The sequence below is a fragment of the Notothenia rossii genome (genome assembly GCF_949606895.1).
Source record: "Notothenia rossii genome assembly, chromosome: 10".
In the NCBI taxonomy this organism is placed as follows: domain Eukaryota; kingdom Metazoa; phylum Chordata; class Actinopteri; order Perciformes; family Nototheniidae; genus Notothenia; species Notothenia rossii.
The window spans coordinates 60932365-60949675 of record NC_136908.1 but is presented as its reverse complement, the minus strand read 5'-3'; the positions used below and the strand labels follow the sequence as shown (position 1 = coordinate 60949675).

The 17311-nt window shown below is 40.6% G+C and overlaps 2 protein-coding genes across 2 annotated transcripts in view; one reads left to right on the top strand and one right to left on the bottom strand.

Moving 5' to 3' along the window:
* The first annotated feature begins 405 nt into the window (after positions 1-405).
* psmc2 (proteasome 26S subunit, ATPase 2) lies at positions 406-10248 on the top strand. The gene is made up of 12 exons (XM_079654407.1): positions 406-573; positions 872-909; positions 1259-1340; positions 1679-1778; positions 2062-2193; positions 2284-2356; positions 2446-2541; positions 3221-3385; positions 3534-3621; positions 4285-4487; positions 7835-7931; positions 9999-10248. The coding sequence occupies exons 1-12, from the start codon at positions 504-506 to the stop codon at positions 10154-10156; spliced, it is 1302 nt and encodes a 433-aa protein (XP_079510533.1). The 5' UTR covers positions 406-503; the 3' UTR covers positions 10157-10248.
* Positions 10214-17311, bottom strand: part of slc26a5 (solute carrier family 26 member 5) — a 34864-nt gene continuing 27766 nt past the window's right edge. The window contains exons 15-18 of the mRNA XM_079654385.1: positions 16228-16332; positions 14817-15026; positions 12178-12232; positions 10214-10903 (exon numbers count right to left, since the gene is read on the bottom strand). Of these exons, the coding sequence (XP_079510511.1) occupies positions 10743-10903; positions 12178-12232; positions 14817-15026; positions 16228-16332 (531 nt within the window). The 3' untranslated portion in view covers positions 10214-10742. The remainder of the gene's footprint in view (positions 10904-12177; positions 12233-14816; positions 15027-16227; positions 16333-17311) is intronic.

Sequence of the window (17311 nt, the reverse complement as noted above, 5' to 3'; positions counted from 1 at the left end):
AGGGGGATAATGGTTCCTACGTAACTTTAGTTCCGCTTTGACACAAATATTTGATTTATCCGAAATTGGGGATTTATTTTGTCAAACTATGAATAAAATAAAATACAAATAAAGATGAACAGTACAGATTAAACATTTTAAAACAATATATACTTATTCTCAGTAAAAAAACACCCATATTCAAGTAACGTAGGGTGCAATATGTAAGTACAGTATGTGAAAATTGTTCATGTTTATAGAAAAACAGTGCGTTTTCACTAGAAAATCATTGATATCATTTGATTATTTAATATGTACTACCTCCAATTATAAAAGTATTATTTATGTGATTTAAATAATGTATTACGTTATTGGTGGTGCTTCATCAATAAATGTCCGACCTGTGTTTCCGGTGACTGGCAGAAAGAAGCGGAAGTCAGAAACCTGCTGTGTAATCGTACCGTTTTTTAGCTGTTGAAGAAGCAGCTTCTTTTTCTAGGAGACACTTAAATCTCACATTTAACATGCCGGACTACTTGGGAGACTCTCAAAGAAAGACCAAGGAACCGGAGAAAGATGACGCACCTATCAGATGTAATCCTAATAATATATGAATTATTAAAAACATTCAGTTCTTTCCTGTAAAGAAACGTCGACTTTAGCTTCATGCTAACGTTAGCTATTCTCGTGAAATGTGGTGCTACTTTTTTACGAATGCCTTTAATAACCTATTTTTGGTTTGCATATAATGTATTCTGTTTATAGTAGTTAGTATATGTTGTGTACATGTAAGTTAATGCAATGTTATTGCTCGGATAGATAAGAGTGCGAACGGCCCAACGACCAGTGTTGTCAGAATGCAAACTCATTATTGTTGTTTATTTCTCAACAGCTTTGGATGAAGGAGACATTGCTCTGCTGAAAACATATGTAAGTACACCGTGAGATAGACTGAAGCACATTAGTTTTAAATGTGGAATTGGTTATATCCACATCCAGCACCAGACACTGTTTCTACTTGGAAAGCTGTGGGAGGTCATTTACTACTACTGTGTATACTTTTACTGTCATAGTAGCCTAACCCCAACCCTTTTGTATGTATACCTGTGTGTGTGTGTATATATATAAGTGGGTGTACAGGTGTGTTATTATATTTGTATACTTTGAGATGGTGAGAAACAGCCTCTGGATCTCCCTGTCTGAGAAATTGACAATAAAGTTCCCTTTGATTGTTATTATATGTATCTCGTCTAATGTGATGCTTGCTGTTGATCATCAGGGACAAAGCACCTACTCCAGACAGATCAAACAAGTTGAAGATGACATCCAGCAGCTGCTCAAGAAGATCAACGAGCTCACAGGTGGGTGATCGAAAACATAAATATGCAGGAGGCTGTGGCTCAGTGGATAGTATGATAGACTTCGAATCAGGGGATAGCAAGTTCGAGTCCCACTGCAGTCAGCATGTCGTCGTGTCCCTGAGACACTTCACCCCAAATTGCTCCTGTGGGGAATGTCCACAGTATTGAATGTATGTAAGCCGCTTTGGATAAAAGCGACTCTAACAAATGTCATGTAATGTAACACTTAAGAGTCAAACATGTTACTATACTTACGTTTTCTCAGCTGCTGGCTTTAGATGTTGGGATTGGATGCTGAAATATGTCTGACTTGCTGTTGTGTTGTTTGGCTCTGACAGGCATCAAGGAGTCGGACACAGGCCTGGCTCCTCCTGCACTCTGGGATCTGGCTGCAGACAAACAGACTCTGCAGAGCGAACAGCCGCTGCAGGTTGCGAGGTGAATACAGCTGACTGATCTCTCCATCAATGCATGTTTAAAAGTCTGGTGTAAAGCTCTACGCAAAATCAACCAGAGCAACTTTGAATCAGTAATAGCATTGTGGCAAAAACTAAGGCAATCGTTTTGCTTGTGGAGGTTTTTGTTTGCTATCACGACTCAACAAACTCCAAAATGCTCCGAGGGCTTCATCCATAACAGCCCACTCGTTCTTACTCTATCTCTAAATCAATGCATCTGTATAGGTCCCGTTTTATACATTTCCTTCGTATCGTTTCACCAGATGCACCAAGATCATCAACGCCGACTCCGAGGACCCCAAATACATCATCAACGTCAAACAGTTCGCTAAGTTTGTGGTCGACCTGAGCGACCAGGTGGCTCCCACTGACATCGAGGAGGGCATGAGAGTGGGGTACGTTTGTACGTCTCAAATGTTGCTTAGAAAATTGAACATTTCTTGTGTAACAATCTTCTAAATGTCTTGTCCCTTCTGTCCTTCCAGTGTTGACAGAAACAAGTACCAGATCCACATCCCTCTGCCTCCTAAGATCGACCCGACTGTCACCATGATGCAGGTACGGATCTGCTCAGTCTAGTCCCATATGAGCCTCTTGTGCAATGTTTCACAACGAGCTGCAGCATTAACTGTATTCTCCTGTTGTAGGTGGAGGAGAAGCCCGATGTGACCTACAGTGATGTCGGTGGGTGTAAGGAGCAGATTGAGAAGCTGAGAGAAGTGGTGGAGACCCCCCTGCTGCATGTGAGTGTTCACAAAGGAAGACATCCCACAGATAAATCAATACCAGAGCTTTTCAGGAACACCTTTCAACACTTTTGAAGGGATTCTAATAAACAAGACATGCAGTCACGCTTTGGCTCTGTTGATAATGAGGTCTTTTTTTTGATTTTGATATACTTTATTAATCCCCGTGGGGAAATTGTTTCTCTGCATTTGACCCATCCTAGTGTTAGGAGCAGTGTGCTGCCATTTTGAACGGCGCCCGGGGAGCAGTGTAGGGAACGGTGCCTTGCTCAGGGACACCTCGGTAGCACTTGGTCTTGCCGGGACTTGAACTGGTGACCTTCCAGTTGCCAAGCCAAGTCCCTATCGACTTCGCCACCACCGCCCCGTTTCTATTTGAGCTAACAGGACTGAATATTGAATGAGACTACAGTGTCCCACAACTTGATCAAGTCAGACTGAAGAACTCCTTTGTTCACCAGTCAATCCTCAAAGTTAGATCCCAGATCAAATGTACGATAGATGTCGAATATTTGTACTTGTTGATGTTTCAAATGAAGCTGCTGTGAGGCGATAAAACGTTCAGACTCGATCTGATAAGAAGTAGAAGAAATACTTTCTGTTGTCCGAAGTCATCTCGTAAGCAAGTGTCTGCAGATTCCTTGATCTTCCCGTTTCCCTCTCCTCTGCTCACCAGCCCGAGAGGTTTGTCAATCTGGGTATCGAGCCCCCGAAAGGTGTGCTTCTGTTCGGGCCCCCCGGCACCGGAAAGACTCTTTGCGCCCGAGCCGTGGCCAACAGGACCGACGCCTGCTTCATCAGAGTCATCGGCTCCGAGCTGGTGCAGAAGTATGTGGGAGAGGTGAGTGATCACAGAGGGGCTCCAGGCTGGGGGGCTCCAGAGGGTCTCCAGGCTCCTCCAATAGAGCAACACAATAACACAGATCAAATAGTGCAGCAGCTGTTTGATCATACATTGTGTGTGTGTGTGTGTGTGTGTGTGTGTGTAGGGAGCCAGGATGGTGCGTGAACTGTTCGAGATGGCCCGGACTAAGAAGGCCTGTCTGATCTTCTTTGATGAAATTGACGCCATTGGAGGTGAGGTCCCATCCTTTTTTAAATCACAATTTAATTTAAATGTTCTCATATGTTGGTGTTATGATCAGTGTTTCCGCCAGACCAAGGCTAAGAGGGCGTCCACGTGTCACGTGACTTGCATTCTGAATTGAGCCGTCCCTTATAGAAACTATCTCTTTACGTTAGTGCTGGGTGAGCCGGATCATTTGTCTCGGCTCTCTAGGCTCCCAAACGAGTATTCTTATTTATTCTGTATATTATAGATTGTGTATAATTTTAAATGACTGTAAACAATGCTGCTGTTACAAAAGTATTTCCCCTTTTTTAAAAATACAATTTACCTATTATTATATTTAAAGAAGTTGTAAAGAATGTTAACTGAATAAAAAAAAAAACATGATTTAACATTTAATCAGTCCATCACATTATTTATTTAACCAGATAAAAGCGTTGGGATCAAATCTCATTTTCAATGCTGACCTGGCCAAGAAGGCAGCAACGTTACACAAACATATAAAATACAACTAAGAAAACAAAAGACGAAAAAGCAGTCACTACATTGAGTACATTAGGGACAGTAAGAAAGGTGGACTAATTATTACTGCAAGAGCAGCTGGAGGTAAGGACCTCAGACATTAACCCGACCCCCCCCCCCGCCCCCCTCTCTGTTTCTCTCCCTGCCAGGCGCTCGCTTTGACGACGGCGCCGGTGGAGACAACGAGGTCCAGAGGACGATGCTGGAGCTCATCAACCAGCTGGACGGCTTCGACCCGCGAGGAAACATCAAGGTTCTGATGGCCACCAACAGGCCGGACACCCTGGACCCGGCGCTGATGAGACCCGGACGTCTGGACCGGAAGATCGAGTTCAGCCTGCCGGACCTGGAGGTGAGTGCAGGCTGAACAGATACACTCGCATAAATCTGTACGACGTGATTAGTCCCAGTTTCATTAATAAACCCCAGAGATGGCAAAGGTACACACATCCTGTACTCAAGTAGAAGTACAGATACTCGTGTTTAAAAATACTCTGGTGAAAGTAGAAGTACTGACTAAACTTCTTTACTCAAGTCAAAGTAAAGAGGCTTTGAAATGTACTTCAGTAAAAAGTACCCATAACTAGCAGCTGCTTTAAAGAGTACCTGACCTCCCTTTATATTAATAGAACAATAATGTCATTGTTAGCTAATGAATGTTTCCATGGTGACCAACGGCAACATGACAACGTTTTCATTGGTCCCTCGTCTTTAGAGAAGATCAGGAAATGATGGATACACGGATCGTGTTCAAATCAATAGGCACGCAATGACTCTAAATAATAATGATCACGCCACCAAACACACATTCAGACTAAAGGAACCAGCCTGTTTGGAAAATGAGAGAAGTAGAAAGTACAGGTATTTGAGTTCAACATGTAAGAAGTAGAAAGTACAGGTATTTGTGTTCAACATGTAAGAAGTAGAAAGTACAGGTATTTGTGTTCAACATGTAAGAAGTAGAAAGTACAGGTATTTGTGTTCAACATGTAAGAAGTAGAAAGTACAGGTATTTGTGTTCAACATGTAAGAAGTAGAAAGTACAGGTATTTGTGTTCAACATGTAAGAAGTAGAAAGTACAGGTATTTGTGTTCAACATGTAAGAAGTAGAAAGTACAGGTATTTGTGTTCAACATGTAAGAAGTAGAAAGTACAGGTATTTGGGTTCAACATGTAAGAAGTAGAAAGTACAGGTATTTGGGTTCAACATGTAAGAAGTAGAAAGTACAGGTATTTGAGTTCAACATGTAAGAAGTAGAAAGTACAGGTATTTGGGTTCAAAATGTAAGAAGTAGAAAGTACAGGTATTTGGGTTCAACATGTAAGAAGTAGAAAGTACAGGTATTTGTGTTCAACATGTAAGAAGTATAAAGTACAGGTATTTGTGTTCAACATGTTAGAAGTAGAAAGTACAGGTATTTGAGTTCAACATGTGAGAAGTAGAAAGTACAGGTATTTGAGTTCAACATGTAAGAAGTAGAAAGTACAGGTATTTGGGTTCAAAATGTAAGAAGTAGAAAGTACAGGTATTTGTGTTCAACATGTAAGAAGTAGAAAGTACAGGTATTTGGGTTCAACATGTTAGAAGTAGAAAGTACAGGTATTTGTGTTCAACATGTTAGAAGTAGAAAGTACAGGTATTTGTGTTCAACATGTGAGAAGTAGAAAGTACAGGTATTTGAGTTCAACATGTGAGAAGTAGAAAGTACAGGTATTTGTGTTCAACATGTAAGAAGTAGAAAGTACAGGTATTTGAGTTCAACATGTAAGAAGTAGAAAGTACAGGTATTTGGGTTCAAAATGTAAGAAGTAGAAAGTACAGGTATTTGGGTTCAACATGTAAGAAGTAGAAAGTACAGGTATTTGTGTTCAACATGTAAGAAGTAGAAAGTACAGGTATTTGGGTTCAACATGTAAGAAGTAGAAAGTACAGGTATTTGAGTTCAACATGTAAGAAGTAGAAAGTACAGGTATTTGTGTTCAACATGTAAGAAGTAGAAAGTACAGGTATTTGTGTTCAACATGTAAGAAGTAGAAAGTACAGGTATTTGTGTTCAACATGTAAGAAGTAGAAAGTACAGGTATTTGTGTTCAACATGTAAGAAGTAGAAAGTACAGGTATTTGTGTTCAACATGTAAGAAGTAGAAAGTACAGGTATTTGTGTTCAACATGTAAGAAGTAGAAAGTACAGGTATTTGTGTTCAACATGTAAGAAGTAGAAAGTACAGGTATTTGGGTTCAACATGTAAGAAGTAGAAAGTACAGGTATTTGGGTTCAACATGTAAGAAGTAGAAAGTACAGGTATTTGAGTTCAACATGTAAGAAGTAGAAAGTACAGGTATTTGTGTTCAACATGTAAGAAGTAGAAAGTACAGGTATTTGGGTTCAAAATGTAAGAAGTAGAAAGTACAGGTATTTGGGTTCAACATGTAAGAAGTAGAAAGTACAGGTATTTGTGTTCAACATGTAAGAAGTAGAAAGTACAGGTATTTGGGTTCAAAATGTAAGAAGTAGAAAGTACAGGTATTTGGGTTCAACATGTAAGAAGTAGAAAGTACAGGTATTTGTGTTCAACATGTAAGAAGTAGAAAGTACAGGTATTTGTGTTCAACATGTTAGAAGTAGAAAGTACAGGTATTTGAGTTCAACATGTGAGAAGTAGAAAGTACAGGTATTTGTGTTCAACATGTAAGAAGTAGAAAGTACAGGTATTTGGGTTCAAAATGTAAGAAGTAGAAAGTACAGGTATTTGGGTTCAACATGTAAGAAGTAGAAAGTACAGGTATTTGTGTTCAACATGTAAGAAGTAGAAAGTACAGGTATTTGGGTTCAACATGTAAGAAGTAGAAAGTACAGGTATTTGAGTTCAACATGTGAGAAGTAGAAAGTACAGGTATTTGAGTTCAACATGTAAGAAGTAGAAAGTACATGTATTTGAGTTCAACATGTAAGAAGTAGAAAGTACAGGTATTTGAGTTCAACATGTGAGAAGTAGAAAGTACAGGTATTTGTGTTCAACATGTAAGAAGTAGAAAGTACAGGTATTTGTGTTCAACATGTAAGAAGTAGAAAGTACAGGTATTTGTGTTCAACATGTAAGAAGTAGAAAGTACAGGTATTTGGGTTCAACATGTGAGAAGTAGAAAGTACAGGTATTTGTGTTCAACATGTAAGAAGTAGAAAGTACAGGTATTTGGGTTCAACATGTAAGAAGTAGAAAGTACAGGTATTTGGGTTCAACATGTAAGAAGTAGAAAGTACAGGTATTTGTGTTCAACATGTAAGAAGTAGAAAGTACAGGTATTTGTGTTCAACATGTAAGAAGTAGAAAGTACAGGTATTTGTGTTCAACATGTGAGAAGTAGAAAGTACAGGTATTTGTGTTCAACATGTAAGAAGTAGAAAGTACAGGTATTTGTGTTCAACATGTAAGAAGTAGAAAGTACAGGTATTTGTGTTCAACATGTGAGAAGTAGAAAGTACAGGTATTTGTGTTCAACATGTAAGAAGTAGAAAGTACAGGTATTTGTGTTCAACATGTGAGAAGTAGAAAGTACAGGTATTTGTGTTCAACATGTAAGAAGTCAAAGTAAAAAGTAATCAGAAAAATAAGCAGTGGAGTAAAGTACTGATACCAGAAACATGTACTTAAAACCTAAACCCCAATCCTCCCCTGTGTTTGTTTTTATATTTCAGGGTCGCACACACATCTTCAAGATCCACGCTCGATCTATGAGTGTAGAGAGAGACATTCGCTTCGAGCTGCTCGCCCGCCTCTGTCCCAACAGCACCGGTAAGACTCCCAGCGACTAACCAACATCTGTTCTCTCAATTCTCTCCTAAAAGAAAACCTCTCGCTATATATCCCATACCCCACTTCTTCCTGTAGCTTTGTTTTACATCACTTCCTGTTCTGAGTATCACTAACGGCCCGTCTACACTACAGGCATGAAAAAATCTTGAAGCTGGGCGTGTCTGAAGCTTAGCGATTTTTTGCGAGCAACCAATCACATGAATCTCCCGCCCCCGACATACAAAGCAATAGCAATGTTAAAACGAAGTAAACTGGATATAAACTCTCCAAACAGGCGAAAAACCTACCAGTTTCACCCACTGTCTCTGCCACCTCCCTCCATGCCTGGTTCCTCCGGTTTGTATCCCGGTAAATAGTTCCGGTCGTAAAGAACCGGGTGATTTGCTACCGTAATATATCGTTTGGAATATGAGGAAATGAACTGCGGTCTGGCTCTCCCAGCTTGCACGCGGTTTGATTGGCTGCGCTTGCACTGGCGGGATTTGCATAAACGGAATTTGATTGGCTGATGCCAAGCATCGAGCCTCAAAAGTTAAACGGTACGTCTACACTACAGGCATCAAAAAATGCTTTCAACGCTTCGCCCATTCACTTGAATGGGGTGACGTAGAAGATTTGTAATCTTCGCCGAACTGCATTGTGGGGAGCATGGCATGGCTTTGCAAGCATCACGAGCATCTATCGGCATCAAAAGTTGAACAATGTTTGGCTCGATGCTTGGCATCAGCCAATCAAATCCCGTTTATGCAAATCAAGCGCAGCCAATCAAACCGCGTGCAAGCTGGGAGAGCCAGACCGCAGTTCATTTCCTCATTTTCCAAACGAGATATTACGGTAGCAAATCACCCGGTTCTTAACGACCAGAACTATTTACCGGGATACAAACCGGAGGAACCAGGCATGGAGGGAGGTGGCAGAGACAGTGGGTGAAACTGATAGTTTTTTTGCCTGTTTGGAGAGTTTATATCCAGTTTACTTCGTTTTAACATTGCTATTGCTTTGTATGTCAGGGGCGGGAGATTCATGTGATTGGTTGCTCGCAAAAAATCGCCAAGCTTCAGACACGCCCAGCTCCAAGATTTTTTCATGCCTGTAGTGTAGACGGGCCGTTCACATTGTTCAACTTTTGATGCCGATAGATGCTCGTGATGCTTGCAAAGCCATGCTCCCCACAATGCAGTTCGGCGAAGATTTAAAATCTTCTACGTCACCCCATTCAAGTGAATGGGCGAAGCGTTGAAAGCATTTTTTGATGCCTGTAGTGTAGACGTACCGTAACATTTGATGTGGATCTGCTATCAGTGTTGAAGTTAAATGTAGCCAATTGAAGATATAAATTACTCAGTGTGTGCAACATTGATGCAGAACACACATGAACACAGATAGGAGATTCACTTAAGGTGTTCGTTGTCCCTTTTAATCTTTCATTTCTTATTTCACTGGTGTCTAATAAGGACTACTAGTTACTAATACTATGTGTTATGTGTGTATGTGGCCACAAGGGGGCACTGTAACATAATTGTGTCACTGTCCCAGGAAAATAGTCAAGTGTGTATAATGGGTAAAAGAAAAATCTTCATAGGAGTTCAAACAATTGTTTTAAAGGTCTGACCTTCCTGTATATGCGTTCTTTCTTCCATGTACTATAATTGACAGCTTACACATATATTTTCATCACTTTTCCTTCTTAGATTATCGCAATTTAATTGTAGGAGCATAATAAAAAGCACTTGCATACAAATAACTTAAATCTTCTTCTAAACTCGATTTTTGAAGACCTTTAACATCATAACCTTGTTCTAAAGATCTTAATGTAGACCTGCAGGTAATGTGTGTGTGAGTTGGTCAAATCAAGTAAGCAGGCTAATGTATAGACCAATCAGACGGTTGCAAAAGCTCTCTCTTATCTTTATAATATCTCCTGAGGTAATCCAAATGCAGCTGAACCGGTTTAGCGGCTAAAATGACAGCCTGAACTCGTACACTTCATCTTGATTGTCCTGGAAGTTGTTGTGTCAGCAGTGTCTGATGTGGTGTGTGTTTCAGGCGCTGAGATCCGCAGCGTGTGCACGGAGGCCGGCATGTTCGCCATCAGAGCCCGCAGGAAGATCGCCACGGAGAAAGACTTCCTGGAGGCCGTCAACAAGGTCATCAAGTCCTACGCCAAGTTCAGCGCCACCCCCAGATACATGACCTACAACTAAGTGTGTGTGTGTGTGTAGCTGGCTTTTTACTGTCAAAAGAAGCAAAAAAAACTGTCCTTTTTGTTCACTTAAAAATAAAGTTTATTCCAGAATTTAGTGTACGTGATATGTTTACAAAATAACCACATGACGGTAACATTTAAGGCATCTCGTAACCTTTAAATAACAACAACAGCTTTAACAAACAGTAACGCTTCACTGAAACGCACAATACCACACAAGCATTGTACTGAACACACATGATAGAGTTTTTGCTGGTTTGAATATGACACAGTATTTAAATACTCGTAGATCTATCAGAACACAGCTTCTCTGTAACATTTGATACCAGCAGGATGAGGCAGTCACTAAACGGAAATCATTCGAACAAGGTCTTATGGCAGCGGCTGCTTATCTCATCTCCCAAAGACTTCTTAAACAATCCCAGAGAGGAATAAGGCTGTAGGAATGTCAGCTGGAAACTAATCTCCTGATTGGCTAAAAGCAAAACGTTGCTCTAAGCACCATAAAGTCAGACTAAAGTGCTTCATCAGATGGCAAAACATCCACCTTGGCTATCGGAGGTTTCTCCCAATGCTAGCTGCCGTCACTCAACGTGGATCTGAGGTGTTTTAGCTTTGGTCGGAGCGAACGCTGGATGTGAGCGTTGGCAGCTCAGCGCAGCGTCGTGGACGGTGGGGAACACCATCTCTGGAGTCATGACCCCCGAGAAAAACTGTAAGGAGTCCAGGTCAGACAGGAGGTTCCCTGTGAGATCAGAGAGAGAGAGGTCAACATCTGTTCTCGTATCAGTGGTTTAAGTATTTACATATCTGAGTTTGTGCTCTACCATTAAAAAGGAATGCTTCACGATCATTTTTATATCAATTATTCACACCGTTTTGCCTCCACAGTGAATAGGGAATCTAAAAGTCTTACTGAAGGGAAGTAAACGGGATTAACAACACTGAACAAAAATATAAATGCAACACTTTTGTTTTTGCTCCCATTTTTCATGAGATGAACTCAAAGATCTAAAACATTTTCTACATACACAAAATAACAATTTCTCTCAAATATTGTTCACAAATCTGAAAAAATGTGTGATAGTGAGCACTTCTCCTTTGCCGAGATAATCCATCCCACCTCACAGGTGTGGCATATCAAGATGCTGATTAGACAGCATGATTATTGCACAGGTGTGCCTTAGGCTGGCCACAATAAAAGGCCACTCTGAAACGTGCAGTTTTGCTTTTTTGGGGGGGTCTGGGGGGGTCCGAAAACCAGTCAGTATCTGGTGTGAGGGTTAGGGTTAGGGTAATGTTGTGAATCGAGTGGCCCATGGTGGTGGTGGGGTTATGGTATGGGCAGGCGTATGTTATGGACGACGAACACAGGCCACTCGATTCACAACATTACCCTAACCCTAATCCTCACACATTTTTTCAGATTTGTGAACAATATTTGAGAGAAATGGTTATTTTGTGTTTATAGAAAATGTTTTAGATCTTTGAGTTCATCTCATGAAAAATGGGAGCAAAAACAAAAGTGTTGCGTTTATATTTTTGTTCAGTGTATATCAAAACATCAGCTTACAAACTCTCCCAACTCGTGAAGAATAAGCAAGTCTCAACTTTACTCACTACTTTACAAACACATGCCTTTTCACTAAAACATACTATTTAAAAAAAAAAACCTGAACGCATACAAACACAAACTCACACACATGAGAACAAGCCTGAAGCTGTGTGTGTGGGATTGTATTAAAATAGAAGCTCAATAGGAAGTAGATGTTTCACATAACAGGAACTTGTCTTGGCGTTGGTGCGTATAAGAGGAAACTAAATTACAGGTTTCGGGTGATGTTCTTATTGCTGTGGTTAAACACCGCCTCATTGACTTCTTTATTTACCATCCAGGGCGTGCAAGACAAGCTACGTTTTCTTTAAGATCTTTGGGGGGAGTAACGGGTATATAAAGGATTATTTTATGGGTGAATCCCAGCCTGACAGATACAGAGAAAGGTCATGAGGAGGACTCACTGCTGCAGCCGGCGATGACCACCTGAACGTCCACGGCTGCATATTCCAGAATAACCTGCAGAGACAAACACTCAGTTACTCCCTGAGGGGAAACACTGAATACTACAAGCGCTAAGCAGGATCAAACTGCAGAGCTTTTACGTCTACACCTCCCTCCTGTTGGGGTCCCGATTCCAAACTCATATTGAAAGGCTAAGGTCACAAGAAAACAGGGACTAAATCAGATCGCCTCATTTGACTCAGATTTTTAATCACGATCCAGATCTGCACATGTGGATAATCACGATCCAGATCCCACCCTTGGCCCTTCAGCTGCTGTGAACTAGGGCAGAGCTAATGTGTGTTTGTCCACCTCATGCTAAACATGTGGACCATTCCCCATGCTGCTGCTGTTGTTTATTTCTAGTGCCTTCATTTCTCTTATGTACATTGCCTTGTTTTTTAACGCAAACATTTCCCAAATTGGGATCGATAAAGTACTTATCCATCTATCTATCTATCTATCTATCCATCTATCCATCCATCTATCTATCTATCCATCCATCTATCTATCCATCCATCTACCCATCCATCTATCCATCCATCTATTCATCCATCTATCTATCTATCTATCCATCCATCCATCGATCTATTCATCCATCTATTTATCCACCCATCGATCTTTCCATCCATCTATCCATCCATCCATCCATCGATCTATCCATCCATCTATTTATCCATCTTTCCATCCATCCATCCATCTACCTGTCTATCCATCCATCCATCCATCTATCCATCCATCTATTTATCCATCCATCCATCTATCCATCCATCTATCCATCCATCCATCCATCTGTCAATCCATCTATCTATCCATCCATCTATCCATCCATCCATCCATCTGTCAATCCATCTATCTATCTATATATCTATCCATCCATCTATCCATCCATCTATTTAACCACCCATCCATCTATCCATCCATCTATCCATCCATCCATCCATCTGTCAATCCATCTATCTATCTATCTATTTATCCATCCATCCGTCAATCCATCCATCTATCTATATATCTATCCATCCATCTATCTATCCATCTATTTATCCATCCATCCATCCATCTATTTATCTATCCATCCATCCGTCAATCCATCTATCCATCTATCTATCTATCCATCCATCCGTCAATCCATCTATCCATCTATCTATCTATCCATCCATCCATCTATCCATCCATCTATTTATCTATCTATCCATCTATTTATCCATCCATCTATCCATCTATCTATCTATCCATCCATCTATCCATCCATCTATCCATCCATTGTAGGGGCAATTTCTTATGTTACCTTATTTGGTAAAACCAAATGCAACAGTTCTATGATGACACGTGTCCCTTGCTAGACCTTTGTTTAACTCTAACTGTGTCTGGGTGTCAGACACCATCGCGCCCAGGCGTCTCCTGCCACCATCACACTTCCAGTTTCTCAAAAGAGCAGTGCACAGTTCCTGTTTCACAAAGAAAAACCGGCAACTGACTCACTCTGTTGTGCAACATGTACTATTGTAACCCTTAATCTGCACGGCAACGGCATAGCAACTGACACCTGCATAGGTCCCCAGCCCTCTCCCTATAAAAGATGAACACACACACACACACACACACACACACACACACACACACACACACACACACACACACACACACACACAGCAGGGTGCACTCCTGCAGACTACTCTGTACTCTGTATGACATGTACCTTCAGAGCTTTGAATAAAGAATCAACAAGACAACTGTTTGCATCGGACCAGTTTTATTATTATTATTATTATTATTATTATTATTGTTATTACTACTATTGTATCTCAGGATCATTGACGAGTGAAAGTTTCCACAACACTATCTATCCATCCACCCATCTATCTATCTATCTATCCACCCATCCATCCATCCATCCATCCATCTATCCATCTATCCATCCATCTATCCATCCACCCATCCATCCATCCACCCATCTATCTATCTATCTATCTATCCACCCATCCATCCATCCATCCATCCATCCATCCATCCATCTATCCATCTATCTATCTATCTATCTATCCATCTATCCATCTGTCTACTCTATCTATCTACTGCTATTGCAAGGATGCTTCTTAAATGCAATGATACACAGTGTATGAACAGTAAAAGACACGGTAACTATATCATAAATAATATGAATGGACAAAAACAAGCAGTAGGAAATATATACATGCATTAAGAGTGCATTGAATGAGACAGTATATTTTGCACACGGGTTGGATTGCATATGTGACGTTTCTTGTTGTGGTAAGTATTGGTTGCTAAGGACCAGTGTTGGGGTAGTTACTCCAAAAAAGTAATGTGTTACATGTTACTAGTTACTTTAGAAAAAGTAATCCCTTACTTTACTTAGTTACTCACTGCTGAAAGTAACTAACTAGTTACAATACTTTTGGATTACTCAATAACGTCACCTGAAAAAAGGACGTTAGATTTATTTTTCTATCTTCCCGTTATGCAGATAGTGATAGTCGAAAACCGTAGAAGTAACGAGCTAATTTCATGCTTAGTAACTGTAATGGGAATACTGCTGAACCGACAATAATGCGTTACACTACTGCGTACAGACACTGACCTGTTTGATGGCTTTAGCCCCCACTGAGTCGATGAAGCTGCCGGGCGTCCAGTCCAAAATGATGGAGTGAACGTCGCTGAGAGGATGGAGGAAGAAGGCGTCTTCCAATGAGAGCGTCTCGCTGTCTCCTTCCCCCAGCTGGCCGTTGCTCTGCTCCTCAGACACGTGGTTATAGGACAAAACATCATGGGTCACGCCCCGCTCCTTATCCTGGAACCAATCAGAGAACAGGGATTCAATAGGAAGAAGTCAACAAGCAAACGGGGACCGTTTTTTTTTTTTTTGGGGGTGTCTCCCTTCCCTGTAGGGTTTTCTATAGGTTGTTTGTGCATGTAAATGGTCTGCAAAGGCTAAAATCCCAAAGTTCTGGAACACAGTGACATCACTACGGAACACTCGCGCGTCAATTGGCTAGCGCTCCAACACATTGTACGTGATGAGGCTAAGGGGCGGGACAACTCTAAGCAGGTTGACCAATCACAACAGAGCTGTCCAGCTAACCAATCAGAGCAGACTGGGGTCTGGTTTCAGACAGAGGGTGAAAAGAGGTGCTGCAGCACAGACAGTATGAGAAAAATAAAGAGCTTTTTGAACATTAAAGCATGGAGACATGTCCCAGTAGAGGCACTACATACTGATATACACCTGAACATCAGCAGGAGAGGACTCTTTAAAGTAGAGACACTACATACTGATACACACCTGAACATCAGCAGGAGAGGACTCTTTAAAGTAGAGACACTACATACTGATAAACACCTGAACATCAGCAGGAGAGGACTCTTTAAAGTAGAGACACTACATACTGATATACACCTGAACATCAGCGGGAGAGGACTCTTTAAAGTAGAGACACTACATACTGATATACACCTGAACATCAGCAGGAGAGGACTCTTTAAAGTAGAGACACTACATACTGATATACACCTGAACATCAGCAGGAGAGGACTCTTTAAAGTAGAGACACCACATACTGATATACACCTGAACATCAGCAGGAGAGGACTCTTTAAAGTAGAGACACTACATACTGATACACACCTGAACATCAGCAGGAGAGGACTCTTTAAAGTAGAGACACTACATACTGATATACACCTGAACATCAGCAGGAGAGGACTCTTTAAAGTAGAGACACTACATACTGATATACACCTGAACATCAGCAGGAGAGGACTCTTTAAAGTAGAGACACCACATACTGATATACACCTGAACATCAGCAGGAGAGGACTCTTTAAAGTAGAGACACTACATACTGATATACACCTGAACATCAGCAGGAGAGGACTCTTTAAAGTAGAGACACTACATACTGAGGCAAATGCAAACATGCAGAACTCTGACTCAACAAAGCTGACTGTGCACATATGCAACAACCAATCAGAGAGAAGAGAGAGGAACTGACCGTGCAGCTGGTCTTCAGTGAAGAGTTGTGGTTGCCGTTCTCCTTCTCCTTCTGCTTCCTCTGTGCTTTCCGTGCAGCTTGAAGAGCCTCAGGGTCTACTCCCGTCTGTAACACATCATCAGTAGATACCAGTACTAGAATAGAGCTGCAAAAACTCTTTAAAATGTTAACTTTGCTGTGATTAACCTTAATTATATTCATGCCATGTGAACTAGCTTGAAGTCTAGACAGCGTGTTAGCATGATGTCATTAATTAATTCCACATTTTCTTCTATTCTTGGCGAGAACATCATTAAAAGAAATGTATTTATAATTGTTTTATTGTAATAGTTTGATAATGGGTTGTCTACAGTGTGCCTTTTCAATTTGATAAGGATTACCACTTTTTTTTTTTGGGACTTTCGAATTCCGTGCACTTTGGGCGATCAAAAAATACGTTTCAAAGTGTTTTTTTGTCTCTCGTTGTTAAAATAGTTTTAAAGAGAGAATTGATTGAGCCACTACGTTTTTTTAATTGTATGTCTACCCTCAGACTAGCACGTTTTTGTTAGGGAATAATTTGCTTTGGTATTCAACCTTCGACCCAGTTAATCGTTTTCTCTCTTTACTGTCTCCTTTCCCACGCCACAGGTTTTGGCTAGACTAGAGTGTCTGAAATGTGCAATATAATCTAGGGATGTAACGATACCAACAACTCACGGTACGATAATATCGCAATAAAAAGTCCATGGTACGATATTTATTGCGATATTGAAAACTAAAAGGGGAAAAAAAGTTAATTCTTTTTTTTTATTTTACTTGAATTTGTTTTTCTTTATTAAATAATAAATCTGATTTGTACAGCATTTTAGTAGGATAGTAGTATTTTAAAGTGTCAACAATATCATAATCAGACCCTGTAATAGAATAAATCAAGTTTCACTTTAGTTTTTCAAGTAACTCAACTCTAACTCACTCACTCAGCATCATCAAGGTTATCTTTTAGGAATATGAGCATGTCCACATTTCCAGGTAGAAGCTGGGACGTTTGGGCGTTTACAATATCCCCTGCTGTGGAAAAAACTCTCTTGCTTGGTACTGATGT

Excerpts from the sequence above, each read along its gene's own strand:
- psmc2 (XM_079654407.1), top strand. The coding sequence starts at position 504 with ATGCCGGACTACTTGGGAGACTCTCAAAGAAAGACCAAGGAACCGGAG. Across the intron at positions 1,779-2,061 it reads CAGCCGCTGCAGGTTGCGAG|ATGCACCAAGATCATCAACG; the intron begins GTGAATACAGCT and ends TCGTTTCACCAG. Across the intron at positions 3,622-4,284 it reads TGAAATTGACGCCATTGGAG|GCGCTCGCTTTGACGACGGC; the intron begins GTGAGGTCCCAT and ends TCTCCCTGCCAG.